General features: G+C 51.4%; 1 protein-coding gene across 6 annotated transcripts in view; it reads left to right on the top strand.

Moving 5' to 3' along the window:
* mapk10 (mitogen-activated protein kinase 10) overlaps positions 1-13,055 on the top strand; it is a 485,536-nt gene that overhangs the window by 252,871 nt on the left and 219,610 nt on the right. For all 6 annotated transcript variants that reach the window (XM_085963726.1, XM_085963697.1, XM_085963687.1 and 3 more), the window contains exon 3: positions 11,524-11,693. In XM_085963726.1, the coding sequence (XP_085819852.1) occupies positions 11,524-11,693 (170 nt within the window). The remainder of the gene's footprint in view (positions 1-11,523; positions 11,694-13,055) is intronic.

Here is a 13,055-nt window from a genome sequence, read left to right as displayed (position 1 = left end):
TTGACTACTGCCTCAATCTTTTCAGGGGACTTATGTAACCCCTCTTCATCGATGACGTGGCCACAATATGAGATCTGCTTCTGGAAAAACTCGCACTTGTGGCGATTAGCTCGTAGCCCATATTCCTTTAATCTGGTGAGCACCTTCTCCAGGTTGGCGAGGTGATCACTGTCATTTTCGCCCGTGACCAGGATGTCGTCCAAATAACACTGGGTCCCTGGAATCCCTTGCAGGACTTGATCCATCGCCCTTTGCCAAATAGCCGGAGCCGATGCTACTCCGAACACCAGCCGGTTGTATTGATAGAGACCTTTATGAGTGTTGATCGTGAGGTATTGTTTCGAGGCTTCTTCTACCTCCACTTGCAAGTACGCCTGGGCTAGATCAATTTTGGTGAAGCGTTTACCTCCAGATAGTGAGGCGAAAATATCCTCAATTCGTGGAAGCGGATATTGTACCGTGTGAAGGACTGGGTTCACTGTCACCTTAAAATCCCCACAGATGCGGACCTTCTTTGGTTCCCCAGGCATTTTACTCAACGACCTCTTCATTACAGGAACGATGGGTGTAGCCCACTCGCTCCAGTCTGCTTTGGACAGTACTCCTGAACGTTCCAACCCTTCCAGCTCTGCTTCAACGGCTGGTCTGATTGCATAAGGCACTGGCCTGGCCTTAAGAAACTTTGGGCTTGCATTTTCCTCTATTTTAATCGTTGCTGTTATGCCTTTTAGTGTTCCGAGTCCCTCCTGGAACACTTCTTTTGCGTCAGTTAGCATTTTTGACAGTCATCCAGGTGTGACGTCATCATCCTTTTTGGCCTCAACCTTCAGTGCCTGTATGGAATGCCAATCTAATTGTATCTTCCGGATCCATTCACGTCCTAGCAGTGGTGGTTCTCCATCTGGCAATACATATAAGTCCATTTTAGGTATTTCCTGGCCTTTGTATATCACTTTCACCCTTATTTTTCCTTTGGGGTAGACTTTTTGTCCCGTGTATGTCTTCAAGACAATCTCTGTAGCTTTCAAGGGTATATGTGAAAATAGCCACTTGTAGTCCCTTTGGTTTATGACTGTTAGGGCTGATCCTGTGTCCAATTCCATTTTCACTTGGACTCCGTCTATCTTGAGTGTAACCCAGATAGTCTGGTGATCCTCCATTTTGGTTACCTTATGTAGTTTCAGACAACCCAGCTCCTTGCTTCCGGAGTCTGTGTCACTTTTCTGTTCGTCTGAACTACTGTCCATCGCCTTGTGTACCTTTTTGTACTTCTCCTGTGGAGATTTCTTGCTGTTGGTTTTCTTCCCAGACCTGCAGACTCTTGCTATGTGTCCTGCTTTTCCACACTGTCTGCACACTTGGTCCTTGAACCAACAATCCTTCTGGTCGTGTGTTGTTCTGCCGCAGCGATAACACTTCCCTGTTCCACAGGACATTTCATTGGTGCCATATTCTTGCAGTCTCCGTTGTATCTCTGCAGCGCCCCTTGCGGCTGCTTCGTGTGATACTGCCATACTGAAAGCCTTGTCCAGCGTAAGATCCTTTTCTGATAGAAGCCGTTTCTGGGTTCCTTCACTTTGAAGCCCACACACAATCTTGTCCCTTAACGTATCTGCTAGTCCCACTCCAAACTGGCAGTGTTTCGATAGCTTGCGCAGTTCCGTTAGGTACTCAGCATTGCTTTTGTCTTTGTGTTGGTTCCTTTTATGGAACTTAAATCGTTCTGCTATCAGCAGCGGTGTGGGGTTTAAGTGGTCCTGTAGGATTTCTACTATGCTTTCGAAATTCTTATTCACAGGCTTCTCTGGGGTTATTAGGTTTTGCAGTAACCCATAACTTTTTGCACCTATGGAATTTAACAAAACCAGTGCTTTCCTAGCATCTGGCACTTCATTCGCCCTGCAGTACACCTCAATACGTTCCACATATGTCGCCCAATCTTCGACTTCATTGTCGAACGTAGAGATACTACCACTCTTCGGCATCCCTGGGTGTGATTTAACTGTCACAAATGGCATCTCCCGCGCTTTCCCTTCTTCTCCGCTGGCACAAAATGGCGTCTCCCGCGCTTTCCTTTCTTCCCGCGCTCGCCCTTCTTCTCCGCTGCGGCTTCTAAAAATGGCGTCTCCCATGCTCTTCCTTCTTCTCCGCGGCTCAATGGCGTCTCCCGCGCTCTCCCTTCTTCTCCCCGCGGACACTGTTCAGCCCTTGAGCCCTGGCTGCGCTCTGCGCGGTTTTTTTTCTGTGCACCTTTCCCGTTACCGCCGCTCGGTCCTGAACCCGGCTGCTGCTTTACCCTCTCTCTCTCCGTTTTGCTTTTCCTCGACGCCGCTCGGTTTTCAACCCCCGGCTGCGCCCTGTGCGCTTCACCCTCTATCTTACCCCGTCGACGCTGCTCGGCTTTTTCTCTGCCGTCGGTCGGCTCCAGCCGCCGCTGTCCGGGAAGGGTCTGTGCTGTACCTGGTACCTGTCGTCAGTCTGTTGCTGATCGTCGTGGCTGGGGAACCAAGCCCGGCTCTCCACAGCCTCCCCTGCGATGTTCACTCTCTGCCGGACGACTGGACGGTTGCTCGTGGCCGACGCCCGTGTTTCTGGCCTCGACTTTCTTCCACCACCCTCCTGGAGCGAACCCTCGAAGGGAAATGCAGAGTTGCAGGTAGATTCGAATCGACACTCGTCGCCACTGTTAGATCCGTGATTCTGAGAGTATGATGTTTTTCAATAACCGCACGGATGCTGTAACTTAACAATCAACAGGTATTTACTGGAGTAGGGTAGTCTCAAGACTGGGGGTACAGAGGCATGCTCAAGGGTTATATACAGGTGTGGTCACTGCCGGTACTACAGTATACAGGAGCTGTAAAAGTAGTTCTCTCTTAAAGGTACATACACTACAAATCTCCTCTCCTCTCCCCCCTTCAATCTCCTCTCCTCTCCCCCTTCAATCTCCTCTCTCCCCTTCAATCCCCTCTCCTCTCTCCCCCTCCAATCTCCTCTCCTCTCTCCCCCTTCAATCTCCTCTCCTCTCTCCCCTTCAATCTCCTCTCCTCTCTCCCCCTTCAATCTCCTCTCCTCTCTCCCCTTCAATCTCCTCTCCTCTCTCCCCTTCTATTATGTCCGTGTGTAATTGAGACACGGACTGCAGGAGTTGGTCACAACAGGTGTTTACTGAGTGGAAACAAAACTGGAACTACTATGCAAAGTTACTACACAGGCTTATATACAGGGGTGGTCACTACTGGTACTGCTGTATACAGGGGCTGCAGAATATAGTTCCTTCTGCAAAGTACATACACTACAATTCCTCCCCTTTTAGCTAAACAGTACATAACATTCGATTAATAATTGAATAACATATTTACAATTACAGTTGCTATATACATTAGCTGAAGTTAAGCAATCATAAGTTCAGTCTTTCAGGAGGCTTCCTGATTCTGTCTGGATAACGCCTCTTTGGGGTATCAGGTTCTTGCTTTGAAAAACTTGGGAATTGCATTCTCTTCTATTTTTATCGAGGCAGTTACGCCTTTAAGAGTTCCCAGTTCTTGTTGAAATACCTCTTTAGCGTTAGCTAAGATTTTTGGCAATCGTCCAGGTGTGACGTCGTCATCCTTTTTACCAGCCACAGTCAGTGCCTGAATGGAGTGCCAGTCTAAACTTATCTTTCTGATCCATTCACGTCCCAATTACGGTGGTCCACCATCTTGCAGTATGTACAGATACAATTTCTGTATTTCTTTGCCGTTGTATTCGACAGGCACCCTTATTTTCCCTCTGGGGTATACTTTCTGCCCCGTATACGTCTTCAAGACAATGGATGTCTCTTTCAAGGGTATGTGTGAGAATAGCCGCTCGTAGTCTCGTCGATTCATGATGGTCAGGGCTGATCCTGTATCCAATTCCATTTTGACTTGGGACTCTGCTATCGTGAGGGTGACCCAAATGGTTCGGTGATCCTCTTTTGTGATTACGTTGTGAAGTTTGAGACAGCTTAGTCTCTTGTTCCCGGATTCACTTATCGCTCTTCTGGTCTTCGGAACTACTGTCCGTCATCTTTTGTACTTTCCTGTACTGTTCCTTAGTAGCCTTTTTGTTGTCGTTAGTCTTCTTTCCAGACCTGCAAACTCGTGCAATGTGTCCCATCTTTCCGCATTGCCTGCATATTTTGTCCTTGGACCAGCAGTCCTTCTGGTCATGGGTTGTTCTGCCGCAGCGATAACATTTTTCAAATCCCCGTGTCATTTCGTGGGTGCCGTATTCCTGTGGCTTTTGCTGTATTTCCGCAGCTCCCCTTGCTGCTGCTTCGTACGATACTGCCACGCTGAAAGCCTTATCTAGCGTCAGCTCTTTCTCTGAGAGTAACCTCTTCTGGGTTCCTTCACTCAGGAGTCCACAGACAAATTTGTCCCGTAGAGTATCTGTCAGTCCTGCTCCGAACTGGCAGTGCTTTGATAGCTTGCGTAGTTCCGTAAGGTAATCAGCATTGCTCTCATCTTTATGCTGATTTCTCTTGTGGAATTTAAATCTTTCTGCTATCAGCAGCGGTGTAGGATTTAGGTGTTCCTGTAGGATATCAACAATTTCGTTAAAACTCTTCGCCATCGGTTTGGCTGGAGTGATCAGGTTCCGCAATAGGCCGTACGTTCTTGCGCCCATTAAGTTTAGTAGTACCGATGCCTTTTTCTCATCGGCTACTTCGTTTGCCTTGCAATATACTTTGACTCTTTCCACATATGTGGTCCAGTCTTCTATTGCATTATCGAAGGCAGTGATATTGCCAGTCTTTGGCATCTTGGACATCTGAGATGGCGCCTCCCGCGCTTTGCCTTCTTCCCCGATTGAACAAAATGGCGCCTCCCGCGCTTTGCCTTCTTCCCCGCTGGATTAAGATGGCGCCTCCCGCGCTTTCTGTCTTCTCCGCTGCTGCTAGCGCTGTTGCTGGCGTTTTTATGCCTTGATGGCGACGCCCTATGGTCTTCGCGCATTTCCCCCCCGCGCTGCTGCTAACGTCGCTCTCCGCGGTCCCCGTGGCAAACTGCAGCTCCTCGCGGCTTTCTGCACTTCTAATTTCTTTTATTTTCCCGTCGTCAGAGCAAACCCTATGGGACACTTTCCTCCCTCTTCTCGGGTCTGTACGCTGCCCGGCTTCGTAGCACCGGCCGCGCCCTGTGTGCTCCACCCTCTCTCTCTCCTCTTCCCGACAATGCTGCTCGGCCCCGTTGAAAAGCCACCCGATCAAGCTCTAGCCCGCCGCAGCCCAGGAAGGGTCAGTGTACTACCTGCCACCAGCCCGATTAGCTGGAACACCATAGACAGGATAACCAAGCCCCGCTCTCGACAGCCTCTCCTGCAAATCTTCAACTCCGATGAATCAGAGGCGGTTGCCCACGGTCGACGCCCGTTTCTTCTGTTTGTTTGGTTTTTTTTTCTTCCTTCCTCCTGGCCTCGACCTCTAACAACTTCGCTTCAGGGATGGATCCCCATGAGGTGGTGCAGAACTGTAGGTAAGTTCGGATCTGCTCGTCGCCAGTATTATGTCCGTGTGTAATTGAGACACGGACTGCAGGAGTTGGTTACAACAGGTGTTTACTGAGTGGAAACAAAACTGGAACTACTATGCAAAATTACTACACAGGCTTATATACAGGGGTGGTCACTACTGGTACTGCAGTATACAGGGGCTGCAGAATATAGTTCCTTCTGCAAAGTACATACACTACACCTTCAATCTCCTCTCCTCTCCCCCTTCAATCTCCTCTCTCCCCTTCAATCTCCTTTCCTCTCTCTCCCCCTTCAATCTCCTCTCCTCTCTCCCCCTTCAATCTCCACTCTCTCCCTTCAATCTCCTCTCCTCTCCCCCCTTCAATCTCCTCTCCTCTCTCCCCCTTCGATCCCCTCTCTCCTCTCTCCCCTTCGATCCTCTCTCTCTCCTCTCTCCCCCTTCGATCCCCTCTCTCCACTCTCTCCCTTCGATCCTCTCTCTCTCCTCCCTCCCCCTTCAAACTCTCTCCTCTCTCCCCTTCGATCCTCTCTCTCTCCTCTCTCCCCCTTCAATCTCCTCTCCTCTCTCCCCGTCAATCTCCTTTCCTCTCCCCCCTTCAATCTCCTCTCCTCTCTCCCCCTTCAATCTCCTCTCCTGTCTCCCCTTCAATCTCCTCTCCTCTCTCCCTTCAATCTCCTCTCCTCTCTCCCCTTCAATCTCCCCTCTTCTCTCCCCCTTCAATCTCCTCTCCTCTCTCCCCTTCAATCTCCTCTCCTCTCCCCCTTCAATCTCCTCTCCTCTCCCCCTTCAATCTCCTCTCCTCTCTCCCCTTCGATCCTCTCTCTCTCCTCTCTCCCCTTCAATCTCCTCTCTTCTCTCCCCCTTCAATCTCCTCTCTTCTCTCCCCCTTCAATCTCCTCTCCTCTCTCCCCCTTCAATCTCCTCTCCTCTCCCCCTTCAATCTCCTCTCCTCTCCCCCCTTCAATCTCCTCTCTCCCCCCTTCAATCTCCTCTCCTCTCCCCCTTCAATCTCTCTCCTCTCTCCCCTTCGATCCTCTCTCTCTCCTCTCTCCCCCTTCGATCCTCTCTCCTCTCCCCTTCGATCCTCTCTCTCCTCTCTCCCCCTTCGATCCTCTCTCTCTCCTCTCTCCCCCTTCGATCCTCTCTCTCTCCTCTCTCCCCCTTCGATCCTCTCTCTCCTCTCCTCTTCGATCCTCTCTCTCCTCTCCCCTTCGATCCTCTCTCTCTCCTCTCTCCCCCTTCGATCCTCTCTCCTCTCCCCTTCGATCCTCTCTCTCTCCTCTCTCCCCCTTCGATCCTCTCTCCTCTCCCCTTCGATCCTCTCTCTCTCCTCTCTCCCCTTCGATCCTCTCTCCTCTCCCCTTCGATCCTCTCTTTCTCCTCTCTCCCCCTTCGATCCTCTCTCCTCTCCCCTTCGATCCTCTCTCTCCTCTCTCCCCTTCGATCCTCTCTCTCTCCTCTCTCCCCCTTCGATCCTCTCTCTCCTCTCCTCTTCGATCCTCTCTCTCTCCTCTCTCCCCCTTCGATCCTCTCTCTCTCCTCTCCCCCTTCGATCCTCTCTCTCCTCTCCCCCTTCGATCCTCTCTCCTCTCCCCCTTCGATCCTCCCTCTCTCCTCTCTCCCCCTTCAATCTCTTTCCTCTCCCCCTTCGATCCTCTCTCTGTCCCCCGTCGATCCTCTCTCTCTCCTCTCCCCTTCGATCCTCCCTCTCTCCTCCCTCCCCCTTCAATCTCTTTCCTCTCCCCCTTCGATTCTCTCTCTCCCCTTCGATCCTCTGTCTCTCCTCTCTCCCCTTCGATCCTCTCTCTCTCCCCCGTCGATCCTCTCTCTCTCCTCTCCCCTTCGATCCTCTCTCTCCTCTCCCCTTCGATCCTCTCTCTCTCCTCTCCCCCTTCGATCCTCTCTCTCCTCTCCCCTTCGATCCTCTCTCTCCTCTCCCCCTTCGATCCTCTCTCTCCTCACCCCTTCGATTCTCTCTCTCCTCTCCCCCTTCGATCCTCTCTCTCCTCTCCCCTTCGATCCTCTCTCTCCTCTCCCCTTCGATCCTCTCTCTCCTCTCCCCCTTCGATCCTCTCTCTCCTCTCCCCCTTCGATCCTCTCTCTCCTCTCCCCCTTCGATCCTCTCTCCTCTCCCCCTTCGATCCTCTCTCTCCTCTCTCCCCTTCGATCCTCTCTCTCCTCTCTCCCCTTCGATCCTCTCTCTCCTCTCCCCTTCGATCCTCTCTCTCTCCTCTCCCCCTTCGATCCTCTCTCTCCTCTCCCCCTTCGATCCTCTCTCTCCTCTCCCCCTTCGATCCTCTCTCTCCTCTCCCCCTTCGATCCTCTCTCTCCTCTCCCCCTTCGATCCTCTCTCTCCTCTCCCCCTTCGATCCTCTCTCTCCTCTCTCTCCTCTCTCCCCTTCGATCCTCTCTCTCCTCTCCCCTTCGATCCTCTCTCTCTCCTCTCCCCCTTCGATCCTCTCTCTCCTCTCCCCTTCGATCCTCTCTCTCCTCTCCCCTTCGATCCTCTCTTTCCTCTCTCCCCTTCGATCCTCCCTCTCTCCCCTCTCCCCTTCAATCTCTCTCCTCTCCCCCTTCGATCCTCTCTCTCCTCTCCCCCTTCAATCCTCTCTCTCCTCTCCCCCTTCGATCCTCTCTCTCCTCTCCCCTTCGATCCTCTCTTTCCTCTCTCCCCCTTCGATCCTCTCTCTCTCCTCTTTCGATCCTCTCTCTCCTCTCCCCTTCGATCCTCTCTCTCCCCCTTCGATCGCCTCTCCTCTCTCCCCCTTCGATCTCCTCTCCTACCCCCATCCAATCCCCTGACCTTCTTGGCAGGGAGCCGAGGAAAGCGAGCCAGTGCAGGCCACAGCTGCTGCACTGTTTGGTACTGCACATGCGCGACCGGATCGAGTGCACATGCACAGTACCAAACAGGGGCACCTGTGCAGAGGGACCAGAAACCCGTAGAAATAATCAGAGTGTTGCGGCTGCCGTGGAACACGAATGGAGGCCGAACCGATCTGAGGAACACATGGCTTTTATTACATTCTCTTGAGAGATGGCTGCCCCAGCCTCTCTCTCTGCTAAACCCGAAAAACAGACTGAGGGCGACACCCGCGCTTTTGAGTACACACTGATGGCGACGCCCGCTCCTTTGTCATGCCTTAAAGGCAGCATGCTTCTTAAAGGCAAGGTGCCCGATTTATTGTCCACGGACGGAAAAGTGGATTGCGCCCGTTTAGGTGGCGATCCGCCACACAGCTCCCCCCAGAATCCGCTTAGGAGGTGTGGACGAGACAGTGCGGCGGTCTGATGGGCCGGCCGGAGCGGCTCTTGTAGGACGCCGGTGGACGTGGAACGGCCGGGCGTGGAGCAGCCGGGTGTACTGGCTTGAGGGCAGGTCGGCCGCGTGGCGGTGGACGAGCTACTGGGACCTGCTCACCGGGCTCCGAGTGTGCTGGCTTGAGTCGGTCATCCGACACTTTTTCAGTCCTGTCGCCCACTTGTAGGTCGAAAAATTTGTCCCCAGCCTGTAGCACTTTGTAGGGCCCGTCGTACAGGGGTTGAAGGGGTCCGCGGTGGGCATCGTGCCGGACGAAAATGAACCGTGCCTGGTGCAGGCTTAGCGGGACGTGTGAGGTGGATTCGCCGTGCCGGGCAATGGGCACCGGGGCGAACTGTAGCGCTGGTGAGGCGAAGTCGTGGCGTTGCTGGTCGGCTGACCAGGGTGTCGTGGCGGTGGGCAGGAACTCGCCGGGTACGCGCAGCGGCTGGCCGTACACGAGCTCTGCTGCCGATGCGTGGAGGTCTTCTTTAACCGCGGAGCGCAGGCCGAGGAGGACCCACGGGAGTCGGTCGGTCCAGGCGCCGTCCTGGAGGCTGGCTCGAAGAGATGCCTTCAAGGTGAGGGCCGGGAATTTGGCCAGGAGTGCCGAGTAGTCATCCGTGGCCCGGGCGTGGCACTGTGACGCCATGTCGGCGGGTTGACGGGGGGCCATGGAGCCCAGGATGGGGGACATGGTGTTCATGTCCACGAGGCGGTGTCGAGGGATGTCTACCAGTAGGCCGTGGGCGCACAGGAAGTCTGCGCCAATGAGAGGGGAGAGTACCTTGGCAGTGATGAACTCCCATCGGTAGCGGCGACCAGCGAGGTCGAGGGTGACTGTGCGGGTGCCGTACGTCCGGATGTCCGAGCCATTAGTGGCAGCCAGCACCTGTCCTCGTTCGCCCTTTTGGATGTCGAGGGCGGAGGCCGGTATGATGCTGTGCTGAGCTCCAGTGTCGCACAGGAACCGGCGGCCGGTTTTGTCATCCGTGACGTACAGCAGGGAGCCCGCGTGGCCCACGGCCATCGCGGGGGCTGGTACAGGGGCAGACTTGAAGGAGCAGGGAGGTGTGCACCGTTGTGCCCTGGCGCCAAACCGTGCGTGGTAGTAACAGTAGCCCGGGTTTGTGGGGTGCGAAGGCCCCGTGGGCCCCGTGGCTGGGCCTTGTGGCCGCGTGGTGGCCGGTGAGGGGCGCGCCCAGGCTGTGGCTGCCAGGTCCGGAGCGACGTCGCGGCTGGAGTGAGCGGACAGCAGCTTGTCGGCCTCGTCGGCCAGGGCTTCTAGGTCCGTGAGGCCGGACACCACGATCGCTGGGCGGATGCTGGGAGGTAGCTGGCGGATGAACAGCGTGCGGAAGAGGGACCCGGGTGGGCTCTCGTCGGTGAGTGAGAGCATGTGGGAGAGGAGGTCTGACGGTGAGGCGTCACCGAGGCCTGGAAGGTCGAGGAGGCAGCAGTTTCGCTGGTATGTCGAGGTCGTAAATTTTTTAAGGAGCGCGGCCTTAAGATGTGCATACTTGCCCTCCTCTGGTGAGTTCTGCAGCGCTATCCAGACCTTCGTGACTGTGGAGCTACCGAGTGATGCGACGAGGTAGTCATACTTCGTCCCATCTGTGGTGATGTGTCGCAGCCGGAATCGGGACTCAGCTTGGAGGAACCAGGCTTCGGGCTGGTTTTCCCAAAACTCCGGCAGTTTCACGGAAACTGCGTTCGTGTCCGCCATTGCAGTGCTCGGAATACGTTCTGAGCGTCGGGGTCACCAATGTTGCGGCTGCCGCGGAACACGAATGGAGGCCGAACCGATCTGAGGAACACATGGCTTTTATTACATTCTCTTGAGAGATGGCTGCCCCAGCCTCTCTCTCTGCTAAACCCGAAAAACAGACTGAGGGCGACACCCGCGCTTTTGAGTACACACTGAGGGCGACGCCCGCTCCTTTGTCATACCTTAAAGGCAGCATGCTTCTTAAAGGCAAGGTGCCCGATTTATTGTCCACGGACGGAAAAGTGGATTGCGCCCGTTTAGGTGGCGATCCGCCACAAGAGTGTATATAAACCAGCTCTGTCACACAAATTAACCTCTGACAATTCTTTATATATTTGTGTTACAATAAGTGATAACTGCATTTAAAATTAATTCCTATGAACAAAAGATCATATTGATAGGAACACAGACACACATTTTTATTTGCTCTGTGAGCAGCACTACGAAAATACAAATAAATAGAGAAGACATTTCATTTGTGAATACATTTTTGAAAGCACAAAGCCATTTTTTGCCTCATGGTATAACACATGAATTGGCTTCACACCCACTTACATAACCTTCCAAAATTAAGTGCAACTTTCGCTTTGCCATCAGCTCAGTTACTTTCTTTCACAATGCATGTTGTGATCTTGTAAGTGTATTATTCACTGACCAATAATTAGCAAGAGCTGGACCTGTTATATATTTTTTGGGCAATACAAAACTGTTATAGCAAAAATGCGTAACTGACTTTGAGAATGCAAGCTTAGAGATAAATTTGTTCAATTGTTCTGTGTTGTCAATTATTTGATAAGAGAACACAGTTTCCACAATTCTAAGAGGACGCTAATGATAAGGAATGGATAATAAGTTCTTTCAGGATTACTTTGCTAATTGTAATACTAATAGTACTGTGCTGTTCTAATCTCAGCAACACTATTGTACTTAATAACTCCTTTTTAATTTCAGGGATTTGGTAAACAAGTGGATGTCTCATATATTGCTAAACACTACAACATGAGTAAAAGCAAAGTGGACAACCAGTTCTACAGCGTAGAAGTAGGCGACTCTACCTTCACAGTTCTCAAACGCTACCAGAATCTAAAGCCTATTGGCTCTGGGGCTCAGGGAATTGTATGGTGAGTATACAGTGTAACTGTTTCAAGCATGCATCTCAACCGTCTGTATCAAGCTAAGAATTCTGCACAGCACATGAACAGTAAAGATCCACATATTCGAACTCTTTCCCAGCCGGTGTTATTGAGCGGAGCTATTCCCCTGGTAACGGAAAATCATTTGCTGCATCAGGGCTGCTGGAGCGAGCATTAAACTATGGGAAACTAGTGACTTGCCTGTACATTTTTTCCAACTCTTTCTGTGCTCCCTGCAACCATTTGGGTCAAATTTGTCTGGTTGCAACCTGTTGTTTCCCCACCCAATACGGAGAGAGACAACATGGGAGTAGAATTCCTGATAATGCACTTTTGTCAAATGCAGCTCTGCACCTGGAGTACTAATTTGTTAAATCAACCCCATGGTCACCAGGTATTCATGTAATGAATGGGACACTATGCATTTCTCAGTGGAATTACAAGTGTCTGAATGACGAGCTTGCTAGTGCAGTTTCATAGCATATGATTAAGCTGATTCCTGTAGCACCAAAGAGGCCAGTGGAAGCACCAAAGTTGACATGGTATACATAATTGTTATGATAATTACATGCCATGCTGGGTGCCAGCCTAGGCTCAGTGGTAGCACTCTTGTCCTTAAGCCAGAAGGTTGTAGGGTCAAACCCTACTCCAGGATGAGGCGTTAAACTGAGACCCATCTGCCCTTTTGGGTGGACGTAAAAGATCCCACGACACTCTTCAATGAAAAGCAGTGGAGTTCTCCCCGGTGTCCTGGGCAATATTTATCCCTCAACCAATATCACCAAAAAAACCAGATTGTGTGGTCACATTGTTATTTGTGGGACCTTGCTGTGCACAAATTGGCTGCCAGTTTTCCCTACATTACAACAGTGACTACACTTAAAAAGTACTTCATTGAAGTGCTGTGGGGCATTCTGAGCTCGTGAACGGGACTATGTAAATGCAAGTTCTTTTTTGACAGGTTGGGCTGATGTCATTCATGAACAGAAAGTACAGATTATAATCAAACAATTTGAGGAATATTATTCTTTATACTGTACAACAAGCAAAATACACTAATACACCTCAGTTATTCTGTTCAGTAAATATAAACTAGCAACAAATTCTAAATTTGCAATGTTTATTAAAAACCTATAAGGGAAGGTCGAGGTGATGTTTCAGAATGGTTACATTTGCATTTCAACTCTTTTTGAGCTAGTTTCTAAATGAAAAATCATATTCTCTTTGCTGAAGTTTCCTGAAACAAGCCAATATATAAATATTTCTGAAATAAAAACAGAAAATGCTAGAAATACTCAGCAGGTCAGGCAGCATCTGTGGAGAGAGAAACAGAGTTAACATTTCAGGTTG

This window comes from Somniosus microcephalus, chromosome 2 (assembly GCF_052327205.1).
Source record: "Somniosus microcephalus isolate GS21.2 chromosome 2, FLI_Smic_1.0, whole genome shotgun sequence".
Classification (NCBI taxonomy): Eukaryota; Metazoa; Chordata; class Chondrichthyes; order Squaliformes; family Somniosidae; genus Somniosus; species Somniosus microcephalus.
Note: the sequence above shows the minus strand (reverse complement) of the source record. Positions and strands in the feature narration are given on the sequence as shown.